Source organism: Dermacentor silvarum, chromosome 4, assembly GCF_013339745.2.
Source record: "Dermacentor silvarum isolate Dsil-2018 chromosome 4, BIME_Dsil_1.4, whole genome shotgun sequence".
Taxonomy (NCBI): domain Eukaryota; kingdom Metazoa; phylum Arthropoda; class Arachnida; order Ixodida; family Ixodidae; genus Dermacentor; species Dermacentor silvarum.
In genome coordinates this window covers 13,879,846-13,901,257 of record NC_051157.2, presented here as the reverse complement: position 1 = coordinate 13,901,257, position 21,412 = coordinate 13,879,846, and the positions used below count along the sequence as shown (strand labels likewise).

General features: G+C 46.4%; 1 protein-coding gene across 1 annotated transcript in view; it reads left to right on the top strand.

Annotated features, from left to right (window-relative positions):
* LOC119448192 (circadian locomoter output cycles protein kaput) overlaps window positions 1-21,412 on the top strand; it is a 46,379-nt gene that overhangs the window by 4,920 nt on the left and 20,047 nt on the right. Inside the window, exons 2-6 of the mRNA XM_049665137.1 lie at window positions 7,493-7,584; window positions 8,275-8,364; window positions 9,229-9,352; window positions 9,951-10,067; window positions 12,611-12,827. Of these exons, the coding sequence (XP_049521094.1) occupies window positions 7,493-7,584; window positions 8,275-8,364; window positions 9,229-9,352; window positions 9,951-10,067; window positions 12,611-12,827 (640 nt within the window). The remainder of the gene's footprint in view (window positions 1-7,492; window positions 7,585-8,274; window positions 8,365-9,228; window positions 9,353-9,950; window positions 10,068-12,610; window positions 12,828-21,412) is intronic.

Here is a 21,412-nt window from a genome sequence, read left to right as displayed (position 1 = left end):
CTCGGTTCACGCGGCACGCCTCAGGGCTCAGTCATCTCGCCAACATTATTCAACATCGCAATGATCGGGCTTTCCAAGGAGCTCGCCAAGATTCAAGGAATCAACCATACCATCTACGCAGATGACATCACCATCTGGTGCGCTGGCGGGAGTGACGGCCAAGTTGAGGACGCCATGCAGAGCGCCATCGATGCAACCGAGCGCTTCCTACGCCCCACTGGGCTCAGATGTTCTCCATCCAAGTCTGAGCTACTTCTCTACAAGAAAAGACCCAGAGGTGGTGGCCATCGTGATTGGAAACCAGCGTCCGAAAGCGAAATACGGCTTTTCACTGGTGACGGGTCCCCGGTGCCCAGAGTGGACTCGCTCCGAATATCGAGTCTAACGGTGCCAATGGTGCCGCACTCAGAAGGATCATCGCCAAAACGGAGAGTGCTCTCGGCCTCATCCGGAGGATCGCCAACAGGCACCGGGGAATCAAGGAGGACAATCTCATCCGCATTATACATGCTTTTGTGCTCTGCCACCTTTCATACTCGGCAGCCATGCATAATTGGCATGTTGCAGAGAGGAACAAGTTAAATTCCCTCATCAGAAAGGTCTTCAAGCTTGCCCTCGGCTTACCTGTGAGCACTCACACCGAATACCTGTTGAAGCTCGGAGTGCACAACACGCTCGAAGAAATAATAGAGGCGCAAGAGCGTTCACAGCTGCTCAGGCTATCCGGCACCCCGGCGGGCCGCAAGATACTCGATGAGATGGACCTCTACCCTGTCGACCATTGCCCCGACGCCGTGCGCATTCCCAACGACATCAGATCTCAACTACACATCGCGCCCATTCCCCGCAATATGCACCCCGCACACAACGTCGGCAGACGTCGGGCCAGGGGTAGAGCTCTACTCTAACATGTCCGTAACAACCACATTGAGGTAAGCTTCGTGGATGCCGCGGCCTATGTCCAACAAGAGGCGTTCGCCGTCTCCATCGTCGACTCTAATTCCAAGATCACTTGCTGCGCTACAGTACCACTTCGAAGCCATTTGTAGCCGAACAGGTTGCAATCGCGCTGGCTGTGCTCGATGGTCGCAGAGAGGTAATATATAGCGATTCTAAGGCTGCCATTAAGGCCTACCAAACCGGGATGGTCTCCCCTCAGGCCCTTCGCATTCTCCAAAGCTTGAAAAGTATCTCTCCACATTCTCTCATTTGGTTTCCCGCTCACTTGGGGTCGATTGAGGGCTCTCCCTCTAACCCTAACGAGAGCGCGCACGAGGCCGCGCGAGGACTCACTGACCGCGCCGCCTCCGCAGTCCCCCTACCCCGCGGGGAACCATTGATGACGTATAATGAAATCACTAAGCATTATTATCTGTCAAGACGGGTATTCCCCCTCCCGCACCCTGCCTTATGCAGGGCGCGGGCGGTGACCCTTCGACTTTTACAAGCTCGTGCGTATCCTAACCTTGCGGTTCTTCACGCTATATACCCTGAAAGGTATCCCAGTGCGGACTGCCCTGCCTGTGGACTAACGGCAACATTTAACCATGTGTTGTGGGAGTGTGAAGCCATCGGCTCCGCCTTCAGCGAGGATAGGTGGGCTGCGCTTTTGGGCAGCTCCGAACTCAACGACCAAACCCTGGCCGTCCAGAGTGCCCGCGATCGGGCCGTCAAGCTCGGCTTGCCGGTCCCTACGTGGGACTAGCCGGGTGGCGCGGGGTGTCCCCTGCGTCTTCTCTGGACCTCAATAAAGTTATTTCACTCACTCACATATTATCAGCCGTATATGTCGCATTTTTCCTTTAATTATCAGCAAAGGTCGCTGGCCACTGGCAAATATCGCTTGCCAACAAAAAGCTTTGTGAATCCGTCCGAAGTTCTACTAGCAGTTCTACGGTGTCCGTGATCAGAGCGTCAGCCACTGTATATATAGCTCTCGTCGTTACATTACTTTTTTTTTTCTTCTTCCACAGCAGAAATCTAAGTGGCCAGCACGAGTTTCTCTTCAGCCACATTTGGTTGGGTCATGTGAAAACAGGCAGAATATGCACCGCGACAATGACAATGCACTGCACTGTTTTTAATGATTACATGATTACTTACTATACTTCATTGGAAAGAAGACATCATGGCGCCAGCATAAATTATGAGTTTGAATTCATTAATTTCTTTTGCACAGAGACAGGCCCTTTGCTCATAAGCAGCGTCTCGAATGTCCCACTACACTTGTATATCATAAACAGCAGCACTTCAAAGACGGCTTTAGAGGTGGGCATGATCAGCTCTTACGATGCGACCGGGCTGTTAGGTCATTGTTGGCCTCCAGTTAAGCAGCTGGAATCTCGCTGCAGGAGCAATAGAGAAAATTTTGCAGAATAGCCATTAAAGGCACTTCAATCAGTTTTCGTGGTCTATTTCGCAGTTACCAGCATCTTGTTTATTAATCAACTGATGTCTTCAAAAACTATAATTCCCTTTTTATGCGATTAAAATTCCTAGCGAACATTACCTACTTCGCGTTAAGTGTCTAACCTTCCCCAACCAGTGATCCAAGTTCACTACTAGCTTGGGTCACTAACGTATGTACTGGCTGCTGTGTTGCCGAGCAGACAACATGGGCTACGTACTGGGTATTACAAATTGCTGCTGGCTGCTTTCTGGCCTAGTAGACAATTTAGGCCGCGAGGTATGTGCCACTGGGTATGTGCCCACCAGAGAACTTCGACACTGTGTGCGATATGAGTATGTACCCATTTTTGGCCAATTCTCCAGAATGGATGTACCAAGCAGTTTTGCCACTTGAGCGATATTGCCGCTAGATTTAGCGACTTTTTGGTCTGTTCAGGGTACAAATGTTTTTATTTAGCGATCGGTGGCTTTTTTAGTGACGCAACCGCACAATTGGCGACATTTTAGTGGCTTAAAACTTAGAAAACTTGCTTCCGAAATGGCTTACAGGGCGCACTCTATATTCAAAAATTTGAGGACGCTTAAGCTTCACCTTTAAGCGTAGAACGCGATAGCGTAATCGGGCCCCGTTCGCATCGCATTTTTCTTTGAGTACTCTTCACTGCAACACAGAACGTGGGAAAGCCAGCTTACAAAGATCAAGCTTACACCAATCCCGTGCGTTGGAAAATGTGGCCCGACTATTACTAACTGTGGTGTGAGCGCGCATAAACAAACATGAATAGATCACACTGAATGACTGCAGACAACGACTGTCAAAACGCTGGCAGTAAGCGCATATACGTCGCAGCGGGCGAAGGTACGTGCGGTCTATCGCTTCAACGGAAACTGAGCGGCGAATGCACGGCGCATAAAGGTCAGAGCCGTGTGGAGATAAGAGACGGTGCGAGCGAGCGACGAGCGCGGTTGTTGGCAGAGTAGAAATGCGCCCCGCTCCCTCCGGCGCTCGCTTCCCGCTTCCTTGCTTGCGCGTGGAAGATTGAGTGCGTTCACTCTCCGTGACAGCGTGCGTCCCCGCACGCTTCCGCTCGGGCATACGGCGCGCGGCGAAGATTTTATCTATACGGAACCTCACGGCGACGGCGACGGCGACGCCGACGGCAGAAATCCGGTGGAAGTGTCCATATAATTGCTATCGCAATAAAATTAAAAGCCCTATACACTTTGCCGGTAAATTTACTGTTTATTCCTCACGTGCGCGGACACTACACAAAAGTGAAACGCGTCGGTAGATGATTCATGCCACGTTAGCTAGTATTATAGTGTTTCAAAACGCCTATATTTAAAATTCATTCGAGAGCTTTAGCGACAATTTTAGTGACCTTGATGCAAACTTTAGCGAAAATTTTGCGACATTCTTGTAATGGTTGACTTCCGCGAAGCATTTTACACTGTTTCCCATTCTCTGCTTCTTGAAAAACTTCGTCTGATTAATGCAGATTCAAGTGTTTTTAACTGGATTGAAAACTATTTGTCACAACGCCGTCAGTGTGTTGTATTTTCACGAAATGATATTTCATTTCTGTTGCCTCCTTTAAAAAGTACAGTTACCCTACTCATTTTCTTTTTCTCTGGGAACACCCCAGACTGTAACGCTACATTAAATATATGCGTTAAAGCTGGAGTGATGTATTCTAAAACATACTTTATAGGTTTTATCTGTATATCATCAATGTCAAGAGCTTTACTATTTTTAAGGTTCATAAAAATGCAAAATACCTCGGATTCGCTTGTGGGATTTAAAAATAGACTGTTCGAAATGGAAACAAACGATGACGTATCGGGCGGAGTTTGCTCCGTTTGCTGTGGCACGGTTACACTTGCAAAGTACTTATTGAAATGATTTGCGAGCGCTAAACCTGATATTTCATTGTTATTGTAGATTATCTTGTCTGGTGAGGTAGAATGCGTTTTGCGACCAAGAACATTATTGATAATGCTCCACAAGATATCAGAATGTTTACTCGTGGCGTCTGCAAACAGACGCTCATGATAAGCATTCTTAGCACGTCTAAGTTCCGTATTTAATTTGTTTCTGTACTTTTTGAACAGTGTCAGTGCCTCAAGCACGTGTGCAGTAAGAAATCTATGGTACAGTTTATCCTTGTGTTTTATCTTTTTAAAAAGTTCCAGCGTAATTCAAGGTTTCCTTATCTTTTTGGTTTGCGTAATCTTTTTGAAAGGGAAATGTGTGCTGTAAATTTGTAGAAACGCAGAAAGAAACTTGGAATACGTGGCATTTGTATCATTTTTTTCGTATAGGAAAGACCAGTCATAATTGCAAACGTCATGTTTAAAAAGATCCATATTTCTATCAGTCATATCTTGTATTGTAAACACATTTGACTCGGAACTACCTTTTCTCACATTGATACGATATGTAATAAACACAGGGCAGTGATCACTGACGTCTGACGTCACTGTTCCAGCATGCTCTACAACAGTGCCAATATTCGTGATAAGAATGTCAAGACATGTAGACGAAGACATCGTAACACGATTTGGTGTACTAATTAGATTAACAAATCCCGCACAGCTAAGTCTATTAGTAAATTCTAATGTGGCAGCTGTATTTTCAAGAATATAATGTTAGTGTCTCCCCCGCAGACAAGCCGAAATTCGTTAGCAGCAACATATTCCTAGGTACTAGGGATAATACGGAGTTACAATTGGAGTACAATGATTACGAGATTTACTGTGTCGTTGTATTATTTGACATTTTGGTTGGCAGCGGGATTGGCACTTCGTGTGTCTTCGGTGGCAACACGGTGTGTCGCTACATTGCTTTAATGCAAATCGCTTTAACGTCAATGAGTTCTGCAGGAATTTTTTTAGTACCGGACTAGATTCGATATTGTATCCGCGATGTGTGAACCGTCATGCCTACTGAGTTGTCCTGTCGTCGTCGTGCTGTCATAGTCGGTGCCATTGTTGTTAGTGTTCACGGTCATGACCTTTGGCACAGTAATAGTTCTCGTCATTAGTTTGGCGTGTTGCGCTGGTCATCGGCCTTATCGACGCCACTATTATCGTTGTCATCAGGCCAGATGCCGCAGCTTTCGGTAGCATTTAAGGCTTTCTTTTGAGGGTGGCCTTTAACCCATACGTTTCTAGCTTTTGCTCAATATTGGCGAAGGCTATCTTTTTTTGTGATATGAAATGGTTGATTTCTCTTTCAAAGGAATCGGTCATAACACGAAAGTGAAACATGCATGCTAAGGAGCAGTGGTAGCTTTCTTGCACATTCATAAACCCAAGTCCATAAATATTACAGTTACAAGTACTGGACTACAATTATTGGGCTTATATTAATGAACTTGTGTTACAGTATACAAGTCCGTTTATTACAGATTTGCTCGAAGGGCGAAGTAATGACAGTGATAGCAAGCACGCGAGGCATGGGCTGCCCAGCGTAGTCTGCAGCCTGGCGGCTATGGGGCACCGTAGCTATATTCGACGTGACGGTGAGCGAGTATTTAACGAAACTACGGCGTCAGAGCTTCGTTATTGGAGCTTCGTTATTGTGCACGCGCGCCCGTACGTTTGTTCAAAGGTGAGCAGATGGGCGTTCGGCGAGCGCGCTCATCGAGCGGCATGTCTGGGCTGAAAACGAGCATGCGATGAGAAGCGAGTGAGCGGAGGGCGCCCTTCGCCTCCCCTTTCCAACTGCTCCTAGCGATCCCCCCTTCTGCGGGTTACCTCTCCCTCCCGCTAGAGACTCCCGCCTCTGTGCCGTCCTGCCGTACTCCGAATGTCCCTCTTCCAGCTGCCACCATCTTACAATGTGGCAAAGTGGCGCCATCTCGTAGGGATGCCAGAAAATTTGCATGATGATGATTACGTGACGTACTACAGCGCGCCGATTTTCCTTGGAGCCCGGCATAAGACACTTTCGGTAAAAAAAAAAATTACTCCATCTCCCGCTAAAGGGAACCATGTGTGGATGCGAAGCAGCGGGGAGATGGTTAGCTGGAGATGGTTTCGCGGCAGCGGCCCGAGCGCTCATCGCGGCGCTGCACAGGAGAGAGAATGAGGCGCGCGCGCTCCGTCATTATCATACCGCGGAACTACCGTGGCGCCCCCAGCGGAGTATGCAGCTGTCGCACCACCTGTCGTGCGCGCCGCTCCGGGGAGTAGAGGAAAGAAAGGGGGAGCGTAGGAGAGGAGAGAGGGGGAGGGGACGCGCATGCGCTGTGGGGATGTGGGACGCGGGAGCGACAGACAGAGCCGCCGGCAAGAAATGCTTCGCATTTAAAAAAATATGTCACAAACCTTCTCAGGATGGCTGTCCAGGTTAATGCGTTTAGCATTGAAGCAATGTAGAGACACCGCCGAAACGAGTCATGTATGGGTCGTGTACTGCTGCTTCTCTCGCGTTTCCCTCTGGACGCGCTGCGCCATTAAGCAACGCCGCTGTGGCGTGGACTTCGCGCCACGTCTGTATATTCAGACGACATTGTCTCAATATATATGACACGAGCTCGATTCCGTCCAACACCGGATAAATTTCAAAATATTTTTTTCCTTCAAGCGCGGCACATGCCTTGTTATCCAAGCTTGCGTTAAAGGTGTTAATCGAAGAGCGGCAGATACCCAGTGCCGCACACACCCAGTGAACCAAGTTGGCGGGAAAGAAGAGATTCATTGAAGAGCGGCAGATACTCAATAGCACGTACACATTGATCCAAGTTGGCGTGAAAGAGGTTAGATGCAAACCCGAAGAATGCGAATCGCATTAAAAATTGAGGACAACAAAGCAGCGTTTTGGTGTCTTAGATGTAAATTCTATTACATTTTTATTTACGCAGATTTCCCTTCTCAGCACAGGCAACAGATTTTTTTACATGTGCAAGCAGTTGTGATTGGTCAACAAAGGTTAGTTAGTGGCCTATATTTCACAAATACTAAAAATTTGTAAAATGTGCTTAGTCGAAGAATAACGCATTTCCTGAAAACCTAAATGTAAATTGTCAAGGTTGTCTTAGCTTTCTCAAAATTACGGCGTCTTCATCCATCATCGCAGATGTGTCCGTACAAAACCAGGATCAAGAAAGTCAGGAAAACTGGAAGCCCTCGTTTCTGTCGAACGAGGAGTTCACACACCTAATGCTCGAGGTAAGTTCGCTGCGACAACCATTGCGAGAAGAATTTACGGCTGTATCCCGTGCACCCTACCTGACATATGATACAGTCATTAATGAAAAGCTGCAGATGTTACCCTGGCTGATGACTCGACATACTGCTCCAGGTGCTGGATGATAATTTTGGTATACACAGTGATCACAGAAACACACACACACACGCTCGCTTATCATGCACACAGCAGACGCACAAAGCTATTCGCAAAGGTTTCTGAAAGTAGCAGATTTATGTATTGCGCAAAGCGTGGTCACTGTTTCTCTACGGGCCGAAAATACCCCGCACTCAAAGCTCTAATCGCTCTGCAAGTGTGGTGCAGCCTTCAGAAATTGTCTCTCTGACAAGTAACGGTAGCAGTCACATAGAACATGTTGTAAGTCCTCAGGAACGTTGCTCGCAGAACCCTTTGGCGAGTTGGTTTATGTGTTATGGCCTATGTGTGTACCTGCAACACTGCTCTTTCAGTGATCAGCCCAGTGCACGGTCGAACAAGGGAAGCCTCCGCCTGAAACTAACGTTTCCACTAGGAGATCTGCCTTCGTCAGAACCTTGATGCCTTTGTTGCCCGATTTGCCTTCGGCGAAGGTTGAGGCTTCCTTTGTAGGCCCACTGTTGATTATTTCATCTTTCTGTGAACCCTTCGTCTTGATTGGTCTTCTCTTTCAGTCACTCGAGGGCTTCTTACTCGTACTGTCGCTCAGCGGTCAAATACTGTACACGTCGGAGAGCGTGGCATCTCTACTTGGCTACCTGCCCGTAAGTGAGCGCGAGCGAGCCGTTTCTCAGCAGTTAAGGGCCCGTATTCACAAAAAAGGTCGTACACTAGAATTGCCCGTAAGAGAAAATTCCAGCCAATCCTGATGGTGGTCATATCATTAGCTAAAGCTGCCGGCCAATGGCAATGATCAAACAAAAGGCTTTGTGAATTCTGCTCCAAATTAAAAAAAATTTCACAAGCTAGCTGCTTCATGTCTACGCAACTTAATTTGACGCACAAAGACCATGTTTTCTTTTGTATGTTTCTTTGATGTTTTCGTGTTTCTTTCTGTATCTGTTAACCTGTACAATTGCAGCAAAACTGTAACAAGCAAATTTAGTCCTGGGACTATGAGGGACTCGTAGTGGAGGGTTTTTTTTTTTTGTAATACCGCCTGATGGCTTATGTAACATACATTTATGTCACGAGCCTCTTTGTTTTCGGATCCCAGAATTGGCACAGCATATTCTATCTGCCACATGCAAGATGCATTCGCGAGATTATAAGGAATGAGAATGACAGCCTTCAATTTCCGATTTCTTTGAGGGAATGCAAGAACGGAGAAAAAAACTAGGCTGTTGTTCAGTCAGAGAAGTTGGCGCGGATAAGTGGGACTCATCAGTGAGAAATTGGGTTAACATTTTCAAATTGTGTGTATTATCTGCGGTGAGAGCGTGAGGTCATCAGCTTCATGCCGCGAATATCCGAATATGTTCAGCGCTAACTAAAAAAAAAAAAAAAAAGCAGCTTGCTCTGAAATATAAGTAGCAGTTGAACGAACATTTAGGTTTGTGGAAAGCTTTCAAGATAACTTTTTGCATGCTTACGGACCATAACTACATTAATACCTCTCTATTTTCTAGCATGAACTACACAATATTTTTATCCTGGACATTCTGCACGAAAGCGACCACGGTGCCATGTGCGAACTGCTCAGTTCTGCATCTTCACAAGGAGCTGGCATAATGCATCAAGACGGCACGCAGGGTATGGTCATATAAGCAGGCAATAATCATATCGCAAATTTATTGCTCGCTTCGAAAGGCGTTTTATCCCTTTGTCAAAAATTAATGTTTGGAGCCTTTGTGCTGCGACAATCCGAGTCATAACCAGTAAATGATAGGAAAATCGCACATAGAAGAAACGCACGCACGCACGCACGCACGCAAGCACACACACACACACACACACACACACACACACACACACACACACACACACACACACACACACACACACACACACACACACACACACACACACACACACACACACACACACACACGCACACACGCACACACGCACGCACGCACGCACGCACGCACACACACACGCACGCACGGAGAGAAATGTTTCGCCTTTTTTTTAATATCTAGACGTTACAAATCATTATCAGCTCTTGGAAGCTTTAAGTTTTTCCAAACCGATTTTTCCTACAGCCTTGTCCTTATTTATACGAACTTTCCCATTTCAAAGAAATATATTTGGAAATATGCTTACCGCGGTAAAGTCACGGCCTTAGCCCAGTATGATTAAGAAGACACTTTGCACAGTTCTAGTCATTGCATTTTTTTTTTGCCAGCAGAAACGTACGTAAGTGTGGATCTTTATATGAAAAGAGGGAGCCTTGGTTCAACAGACTCAAGTGTGATATACGAACCCATGAATCTCAAAGGAACATTCCTAACTGCGGTGGGAGAAGGTGAGTATTTCAGAGTTCAGTTCTTATATATTTCTCTCAGACAGGTTTCTTTGCATTTTAATACAATTCCAATGAAGCACTCGATGGTAGGGTTAGAGGTTAAAAAGATTGCGCCAAAGTAGCCTAACGATGCCCAAGAAGAAGAAGGAAGAGAATGTTAGAATATGCTTCAGCCTAGCTAGTCTTCGACCTTTTAAAGGGTCGCGGATTGCTTTGCCGTTAAATGGTCGATCACGGAACTTGATATGTAACTTGGCACTACCGGAAACGGCGAACCTTAGGATTTCGCTTGTTCCTCGCGTAATTGGTTGCTTAGGGGCGTAGAGCTTCAAATTACTCCGAGTGAGGTCGTCACTATAGTTAGTGATGCACATATCTGACAACTGGAGACGATGGATTTTCTAGAAAATGCATCATCTGTAAGGCGTGAAAGCTGTGGAAATAAAGTCGACACTTACATGTACAGTTTAAAAAGAAAGAAATCCGGCGATAATACGCATCTGCAATGGAGTTGAATGCTATATCTGCTGGCATTCCCTAGAACAGCTAACTAATTAGGAACGGAAAGGGGAGGTGTATTCCAATCGCTGATGCCTTGTCACTCCTTCCTTTCGTGTTTACGTGCTACTCTTATCGTCAAGTTTCACAATGAGACTATTAGTTTTGTACGCTGTGTAATGGGATTTGCGGTTCTGTATGTTGTATGTCTGTAGTGTACCCTGTGTGTATAATTCTCTTTATCGTCGTTTTTATCTGGTGTAGCATGCCAGGCGCCCTGCCAGGCAAGCCCCTCCAGTTTTCATTAAAGAGCCACGTACTGTTTCTAATAGGAAGAAACCTGACGCTATATAGTCTTCGTGCGCCGCCAGAATGTTAGATAAACATGAACGGAAATTATGCACGCCTGATTATTTTAACGCGATAGCGTTAAGGGCCCCGTGTCGCAGAAAATCCAGTGTCGGCATCGGCGTGGTTGTCGGCGTCCATGGCGGAAAAATCATCCCCAACCACCCCGACCACGCAGGCCCTCCATGTGATGCAAGGTGTTGGTGAACGAAAATTGAATTTCTCACAGTGAAATCCGTCATAAAAATGATAAAGTACGACCTAACCACAACCTACAGACAGGGTGGCTTCGGATTGTAATTTGAATGTACGAAAAAGCATAATTCTGTTACGAGGAAACTCAAACACAAAGCCCTTTTCCAGCACTTCTACCATCCCAACACGGTGCGCTCGGGTAATTTACTTGCTTAAATGCTATCCAGATGGCGCTCGCTTCCTCGGCAGATCAAATTGGGACTTCGCCGGCCTAATGCGTTCTGGACACGCGCGCGCGTCACGGCAATAGCAAACAATTAATAAAATAATAAAAAAGGTGCTAGGGCCGGAATATTTTAATATAGGGGCTTATATTGCCCCTGAAAAAACGTCTTCCCAGCAATGCATTTCTTTTTAAAAGTGCAGCCGACCTTAAGGGGATCGGTGTAAGCTTGGTATTTGTAAGCTGGCTTTCTCACGTTCTGTGTTGCGGTAAAACCCACTGAAACAAAAATGCGATGTGAAGGGCGCTCGATAACGCTATCGCGTTCCACTCTTAAAGGCGAAGCTTAAGCGTCCTCCAATTTTTTTTTTTTGTCTTAAACTTCGTCCTGCTGGTCTCGGACGTTCTTAAACCTTCAATATGGACTTCTATAAAGAAAATTAGTCAGTCAAAGTTTCTCATTCATTAATTATTAGTCTCACTGCGATTGTGAGTCCTATCATGTCATAGTTATCACATATACTATTGCACAACGAACCATTTGTTTCGAAGATCGGAAAAGATTCGGGGGCATTATTGCAGAAGTGACGCACGCTTTTTTAATTGTCTTGATTAATTGACAGGTTCATAATTTTCTGATAAAACGAAGGAATTCTTAAAGTCCAGCACCTAACTGGGGGCCCAAAGAGAACGTTTCAAGGCAAACAGACCGCTAGCGTAGTCAAAGCGCTAAGACAAAAGAAGCCGCCATCTACTTTCTAAACGAAGCATTGCCGAGTCTTAGAAAATGTTTTGAATTACCACGATTCTCAGTGAACGAGAAGAAAGAAAACCTAGGGGCCTGGCCAGATTCACAAAGCTTCTCTATCGTAAGTTCGCTTTGCCATTGGCTGGCCGCCTACTGATATGTCTGGCACCTGAATTGGCTATAATTATTTCTTATGAAAAATTCTATCATAAGATGTTTTTGTGAATTCGGGCCCGGATTTTATTAGTCATATTATGAGAATATTGATGCGATTCAAGGATGGTGGCGCCAGTATTCTTTGTAGAAATTCCACCGTGAACCCAACCGTAGTCCTAAATGTAGTAATCCCATCATGCAGTAATCGCAACACAATATCCGGAGCTCTTGAGACTGAGCTCACTGAGAAAGTCATGTGAAGCTGAATGAACAGACCAAGAAGTGCGGCTAGCGTAGAGTATACCCATCAGTTTTTGAAGGCATCAATGTCGTTCAGCAGCCAGCGCTTCAATGAGCTTTGTGTGGAACGAGCAGGCTTTCCTCTGGGCGGCTTGGAGTACGACTCGAACAGCTGTAGCAGCGCTTGCTCTCCCAACACGGGTTCGGCCGAGCAGCAAGCGCCCTGCCTGGTGGCCATGGTACGCCTGCAGACGCCGCAGCTCATGCACGAGCTCATCCTTTGCGACGGCTCGAGGAACGAGTTCAGCTCGCGACACAGCCTCGAGTGGAAGTTCCTCTTCCTGGACCACAGGTGATGCCCGGCTCCCTTGGCTCGCCTGTCTCCTGTTTCATTATTTATATGTCACTGTAATGCGAGCTGTAGCTGCAGCACAAGATATACAGTTCGAATTCATGACGCATTTCATTTGCACGAGCTCTCTATATACCACTGGTTGGCCGCCTTCGTCAATATTATGTAGTCGGAAGAACAATTCTAGAGTAAGAATACTTTCGTGAATGCGGTCCCAAGGTCCGTATTCGACAAACAGTCTACGTTAGAAATGTTTACAAGCCAAGATGCCAGTCAGTCGTGATGCTGGAAATATTATTTATCGAAGGCGGTGGGTCAGTGGCAAATAAGGTTTACAAAGACATATCTTTGTGAATTCGTCCCCACGTTCCGTATTCACAAAAGTTCTTGTGCTGGAACTGCTCGTAAATGCAGGCGCCAGCCAATTGTGTGGTGTTGCATTTTAGAAGCGAAGGCAGTTCGGCCAATGGAAAAAAAAAAAAAGCACCGCATATCCACGAAGTGAAAGATCATGAGTGGGCGAAGCACCGGGGGATCATTCGAGTAATCGTGAATCCCACGACGCCGGCAAGCGGACCCAGAGGCGGCGAGAGCGCGGGAAGCGGCGGCAAAACGCCGGAAGCGTTCTCTACCTGAGGTTCGTGGCGCCGATGCTCGGTTCAATCGCGAGCCCTCAGCTCCGGGTCCGCTTGCCGGCGTTGCCGTTTTGCTGCAGCTTCCCGCCCCCTAGACTCCGGGTCCGCTTGTTGTCTGCGTCGCTGTGCTGCAGCAGCTTTCCGAGCCCCCGACTCCGCTTGCAGTTGAGCCGCCACTCTCGCCTTTTCATCCATAGCGGGCGCGCCGTTATCAGAAGCGACCGTTATCATCCATGGCTGAAGAGAGAAAGAGAGCGCGCGTCGGGAACGAACGCCCTTGTGCACCGCAGCGCCCCTGGCGGACTCTATGCAAACCAGAGCCACGGACGACGACGAAGGAGGGACAAGACTCGGCCCTAAGATGCTTCCCCCCCTAAAAGCATTTAAATATGAAAAGCGTTATGAATTCGTTCTCAGGAGCGCAAATTCTGCAGATGCGCGTGTGCCTATACGATGAGTGTCCCTCCGCCTCAGGGGTTGAATGTTTGCCATTGGCCAGCTGCCTTCACTAATGATATGTGTCCGTGATCACGATTGGCATCGGCTTTTACGAAGAATTATAGCGTAAGAATTATTTGTGTGTGTGTGTGTGTGTTTGGGAGTTTGAAGCCACTGCACTTCAATGAGGCTCCTTGATGACTTCTATGCGCGCAGCACACGTCAGTCTCGGCGTCAGCACACGCGTGACGCCGAGAGCACCCGGTTGCAATATTCCTGCTAAGTAATCGACGTGAAGTGTCGAAGTACTTCTTCCAAGGGAATGTGCTGCTATATACTTTCTTGATGAGGCATTAACTGTCGAGTGCAATGAGCGTTTTATAGTATGGGGCAAGTCTCGGTAGCAGTTTCTGCGACGTACGCCTGGTAACTTTAACACCAGAGGGAAATTTTTGAGAGGAGCTGTCGCTTGCGAGGTTCTTGGCGCCTTAAATTAAAAATAAATTATGGGGTTTTACTTGCCAAAACCACAATCTGATTATGAAGCACGCCGTAGTGGGGGACTCCGGAAATTTAGACCACCTGAGGTTCTTTAACTTGCACCTAAATCTAAGTACACGGGTGTTTTCGTATTTCGCCCCCATCGAAATCCCGCGACCTCGTGCAGCCCGAGGTTGCGGGATCGAATCCCAGCCATGGCGGCCGTATTTAGATGGGGGCGAAATGTGAAAACACCCGTGTACTTAGATTCGAAGCTGCCAAGTGACTGTAGAGAATCAAGCGAACCGCCTCAATCTACTCGAGTATCGACGTTGCTACGTCAGTCGAGTTCAGCATGGGTCACAGGATCACAGCGCAGAATCGCGGACCGCAACCGGGCGAGTACTTATAGACACATACAGGGATAGCTGTCAAAGTTGCGCCCACAACCCGCCGTGGTTGCTCAGTGGTTATGGTGTTGGGCTGCTGAGCACGATGTCGCGGTATCGAATCCCGGCCATGGCGGCCACGTTTCGATGGAGGTGAAATGCAGAAAACACCCGTGTACTTAAATTTAGGTGCACGTCGAAGAACCCTAGGTGGTAAAAATTAATCCGGTGTCTCCCGCTACGACGTGCCTCATAATCAGATGATGGTTTTGGCAGGTAGGACCCCATAAATTTTTAATTGCGCCTACATGCGAACCATTGCGTATAACGTTTTCGATTTTCGGATTACATTTATCGGTTGAAGAGCCTTATCGCAACATCTATAATGAATGTCTTACTTCTTTTTTTCTTGCGGTTGATACTGTGCCACATGTTTTTGTATGTCCTTGCAGTTAACTGCCATTTCTGCATTTGCTCTATTATTGTACTGTTAGTTTTCCAAATGTATTTTGTTAATTTGACCCCGTGCTAGCCTTTGCCTATGGGACCACACAGATTGTGCGTATCTTGTGAAATAGAATGCTGTGTAATAAATAACTCAGAACTATGGGTGCGCATGTGGCCATGTCATCGCCATGATATAGTTGGGCCAAGGCTGATGATCATTATACCTGTTTGCTTATCACTGTGGCAACCGCGTCGACATTCTTCGTAGAACGTCTATGATTTATCGTAGCTTTTTGTTTTCCCAACTCACAGAGCTGAAGAGGCGCGAAGACACACTAATGCATGCATGGCAGCCTGAGCAACAACAGCGCACGGACAAACAGGGCGTTTCACTTAACTTGGGCCAAACTTTAAAAATATGCAAATGACACGTACCTGGACAGAACCAAGGTAATGTTTGCCGTAGCTTGGAGATACTGAGGTTACTTTTTGCTTTATGTCTAATTAGATAATTAGTCCTAATTAAGTAATCAACTTCTCAAATATTATAATTAGATGAAAAGTGTCAATGAGAAAATTGTATAGCAACATGAAAAACTCCCGATACAGCTTTCTGTAACTCAATGCGTGCTACATAAAAGTGTTTTTCCGAGCGTGAAAGATGCCCGCGAATAAACGCGTAGTGCCTCGAGCGGCCAGTCGCGCGGCAATTTTGCGTGTATTCGAGGGCTTCTTTCACGCTCGGAAAAAAGACGTTTATGTAGCACATATTGAGCAACAGAAAGCTGTATTGGGAGTTTTTTCTGTTGCTATACAATTTTCTCATTGAAACTTTTCATCTAATTATAATATTTGAGAAGTTGATTAAGAGTAATTATGTAATTAGGTGGAATGCAATAAATAATCCGAGTATCTCCAAGCGCCGGCAAACAACATTACCTTGGTTCTGTCCAGGTACTATCGCGGTGGAAAGAAACGAGAACAGCGGAGCGCGTGGCCGAAGCATAACTGAAGGTATTCGCAACTCAAATGAACTGCAGGGGGCGCTGCGAAAACTGGCCGCGTCTGGCTACACTGTGCAACATGGCGGCAATACGGAGGTCCCTCCGTCGCCGCAACCGCTGTGTTGGATGTACAGTACACTGTAGTTTGATGATTTTCATGCAGTGTGATGCCAGTTTGCACTGTTTTGTGGAAGGAAAGCGGGTAGCTTACGCCGACCAAGTCATTTTAGCCGATCTGAGAGAGGCACAGTGGGTAATGAGGCTGAAATGGTCGCGCGGCGTGTGCAAACATCTGGCGTGACAGCGGACCCGCACGAGATTCTGATGAAAATCACCGATGTATTCTTGAACCCATTGGTCGTGGAACCGAAGTACTCGTGCACTGTCGGATTGTCGGAAAAGTACAAGCCCGTTTCTGCTGCTTTGATTCACTGTGAAGGCGTGGATAGATAGTCCGGCGTTTCAAGCGTGCGAGACAGCGGCCGGTGAAGTTGGATGTATACGTCACGCTGGCCTCGCCAGGATTGCCGAAATCTTACAACCTGCTCAGTTTTAAAATGGCCCGCAGCAGCGCACCGACTTGCTCGATCAGCTGTTGCCGCTGTACATGCGGATAAATGCGCAGCCGGCGCGCATTCACTTTCTCATTGTTGTTCGTTCGGCGAAGGCGCAAACTCTGCACGCTCTTTTCAGTCCAGAGAGCAAGCGAACCTAAAATCAAGCTTTGCATTTTCTCGCGAGCATGTACTATGAATCTGTGGCGAACCTTTCCCGCTACTTTTGCGTTCCTGTTATCTATTTTACATTCAAGATTTGCGCAACGTGACTGCTGCTTCGCTTAGCTGTAGTTATTGCAGTAGTTGGCGCATTGTTTCTCTCGTAGAGAACAAAACGATAAATAAGAAACCGAGAGATCTGCTTACTACAATAAAAACACATTTGCACACCATGTACAGGTATGGCTTGTGCTGCGTGGCCTGACCATGACTGATTACTCATCCCCGCTTTCTACTAACATGTCGCTTATGGCTGCTGTGTAAACTAATGAAATAAAACAAATGTTTCTGTGTAAATTAATGTTAACTAAGCTATTGCATTATGAATCTAATTAATTTTCGATGTTATTCTATCATTGACGTATCCTGCTCTTAATTTAAGTGGCCAAAACTGTGTTCACCTCTGAACTGCCAATTTCCTTCATACACTGATAAGGGATACAATTGCTTTGATAATTACGCACTTTCAGATAAGCGCCTACTAATTTGCACTAGTTACACAGGTAGCGTGTCCAGGTCGCAAAGAAGGCGTACCGCTATGCCACCCCATAGTTATTATGCACGCTGGCGCGTACGTGGGCTTACATAGAACGATTTACTGACGTTACCCGGGAGTACCTGAAACTCCGATGTACCGATTTTCGCTGATGTACCATACACGGTAGTTCCACGTTGTGCCCCGCATGTATCCGATATAACAGCTTTAATCAAGGAAAGCTTGAGTACCGCGGTGACATTCGCATCATAAACTGCATTACCACGCCGGCTATCACATGAAACTGCTTGTTGCAGCACGCGTACGCTGAACGTTATCACGATGGCAGTAACAACCTCAACGCAAACTTTCTGAAGTTCGCTGTAGCGCTTTACTACAAACGTAGTACCAGCAAAAGGATCGCGTTCTCTTCACACAAACAAACCGACCCTCGTCTGGAAAAAAAAAAAAAAACTTTCTCGAGCAAGATGTTGAGAACACAACTATTGCCGTTGTCGCAGCTTATGATAAGCTTCGCAATCCATCTGGCTCTTCGGCGCAAAACTGCAAAACGCAGCATAATTCCACGGCAGTGCGGAGTTTCGTAGGTGGTGGCTCTATCGTATCGTACTAGAAGCGCACCCGATCGCAGTACGAAGGCTACGGAAGGAGCGTCTGCTCCGACGCTCCGACCTCCGTGTGAGGTTTCCGGCGCTCGCCGCTAGGTGTCGCATGAATTGCTCGGCGCCGCTCGGCAGCGGTTGCGGCGACGGAGGTCCCTCCGTCGCCGCAACCGCTGTGTTGGATGTACAGTACACTGTAGTTTGATGATTTTCATGCAGTGTGATGCCAGTTTGCACTGTTTTGTGGAAGGAAAGCGGGTAGCTTACGCCGACCAAGTCATTTTAGCCGATCTGAGAGAGGCACAGTGGGTAATGAGGCTGAAATGGTCGCGCGGCGTGTGCAAACATCTGGCGTGACAGCGGACCCGCACGAGATTCTGATGAAAATCACCGATGTATTCTTGAACCCATTGGTCGTGGAACCGAAGTACTCGTGCACTGTCGGATTGTCGGAAAAGTACAAGCCCGTTTCTGCTGGTAACGTTCTGCAGGTAACGTGGCAATGCGGAAACAGGCAGTCATGTATCGACTACGCCTTAGTCTCAGAAATGGTCTACGAACAACTGGAAGAAATGATAATAGACGAAAATGGAAAAAATAGCCTGGGAAGCGATCATAGACGTTTAGCATTAAAGTTTGGGAGAGATACCAGCGCAGAACATGAACCAATAGCCTCAGAGTTTTTAAAAATGAATGACGAGCAAATAACAGAGATCGCAAACAACATAGAGAAGAAAATTGAGGCTTTTCCTACAGCAGTCTGGGAATATAAGGAACTGGTGGAGGTTATGCAGCATGAAATAAGGCGGACACGGCAATACAACTGTTGGATTGGAAAGAGGAAACCACGTAAGTGGTGGAACAAGGAAATTAAACAAGCTATAGAAGAGCGTAAAGAGGCATCTAGGGTTCATCGAGAAGCCAAAAAGTTGGGATTACAAGAAGAAGAGGTGCTCCTTAGATGGAATACATACAGATAAAAGAAAAGGGTTGCGAGTGAGCTCGTGCAAGAGAAAATTAAATGCGCAAGTGAACGTTGGATGCATAACATTCACAAAAGAGACAAAGGCGCCCCAAAAAGATTCTGGAACCATATAAAAGCCCTCGGAGCTCCAACTAGAAACTCGCAAACGGCTATAAGGGATGAAGACGGTAACATCTATGAAGGCGATGATGCGCTGCGGTACATCACAGACGTTATCAGGCATAACTTCGGTACGAGAAAAAGTGTAGTTCAGACAACAGATCCAGCAACAACAGAGAGGCTTGAGAGATCAAAATTCAGCATAGAAAGCTTCTATTGGAAAAAGGCAGCAGAAAATGTCCCTAACAACACGGCAGCAGGACCCGATGAAATCCCAATACAGCTAATCAAAAACCTCGGTCCAAAAAGCAAGGCACTGCTGACTAATGCCATAGAGCAAGTGATTAGAACAAAGAATATTCCCGTTGGCTGGCGTGAAAGCAAGATGAATCTCATCTACAAAGGCAAAGGAGATAAGGATAAGACGAGCTCGTACAGGCCAGTTACAGTAACGTCGGTGATATATAGAATGGCAATGCAAGCCATAAAAGTAGAACTGTCGAAGTGGGTGGAGGAAAACGGTGTATTGGGGGAACTACAGAATGGGTTCAGGCCAGGCATACGCTTAGAAGACAATATGTTTGTACTAACTCAGTGCATAGAGATTTCAGTAGCTCAGAAAAGACCTTTATGGGTAGCATTTCTAGATATTAAAGGAGCTTATGACAACGTAGACAGGGAATTGTTGTGGGATATTCTTCAATACGAAGGCATAGATGACGATTTCGTGGAGCTGCTGAGGGAGATATATCGAGACAACCAAGTACAAGTGGCATGGGAAGGTCGAAAAGGAAATGAAATGGTGGGAATTCACCAAGGATTGAAGCAAGGATGCCCTCTGTCACCATTGTTGTTCACGCTTTACGTCAAGGGCATAGAAAGACGACTGGAAAACAGCGAATTAGGTTTTGATTTATCCTACATGCGTAATGGACAAATGGTGCAACAGAAGATCCCTGGATTGATGTACGCAGACGACATTGTGCTACTAGCGGACAATAAAAAAGATTTACAGATACTTGCGAATATCTGTGGGAACGCAGCGACAAATCTAGGCCTTAAGTTTAGCACAGAGAAATCAGGGATTATGATCTTTAATGAACACACGAGTAACTTCGTGGTGTCAATTCAACAGCAAGTAATACCCATAGTGAAGCAATATAAGTACCTCGGCGTACACATAAACGAAGGAAAGAATTATTCAAGCAACCACCAAGATAATCTGAAAATAAAGGGGAAGCGGAATGCAGCATTAATGAAATACAGAGCACTGTGGGGCCACAATAAGTATGAGGTGGTGCGTGGAATCTGGAAAGGAGTAATGGTGCCAGCGCTAACATTCGCAAATGCCATTATATGCTTAAAATCGGATATATTGGTGGGTTTAGAAGTTAACCAAAGATCAGTAGGCCGGTTGGCTTTGGGAGCACACGGTAATACGACAAATGAGGCAGTGCATGGAGACATGGGTTGGGCCTCTTTTGAAGTCAGAGAAGCACAAAGCAAAATTAGTTTTGAAGAAAGGCTCAGGAACATGGATGAAAATAAATGGGCGGCTAAAGTGCACAAGTATCTCTACATGAAAAGCGTGGACACAGAATGGAGGAAGAGGTCAAGGAAGTTGGCAACCAAGTACAGGATAATCGAATCTGTAAATAGACAACCAGGGGTCATCAGAAAGAAAGTGAGAGAAATAGAGACCGTGAATTGGATGCAAAGAATGGAAACGAAAAGGACAATGGAGATTTACAAGAATGAGAAGAAAGAAATTAGAAGGGAAAATCTGTACGATAACACAAAGGGCAGTGCCTTGCTATTTGAGGCTCGAGCCGGTTGCCTAAGGACGAAAACATATCGGAACAAATATTCGGAACTAGATGAGACATGTGTATGCTGCAGTAAAGATCCAGAGACCACTCAGCACATCCTAATGGAATGCGACGGGATCCACCCAGCGAGAACCGTAGGTAACGTGCAACTCCCAGAAGCGCTTGGGTTTAAAGTGGAAGGAAACATAAACAGATCAGCCGTAGAGATCAGCAAGAGACGATTAGAGTACTGGTGGAAAAAAAGCAGGGAAAAGATGGATACGACCTGATCTCTTAAAATCATAGGCAGCGGTACAAGCTAAATTTTTGAAAAGGGTATACAAAAATGCGAGATAAAGAACATGTGTAGTATACCTGATTAAATCAAGCAGGCTAGGTGACTATTCGTCGCCACCCCGTTTCAAA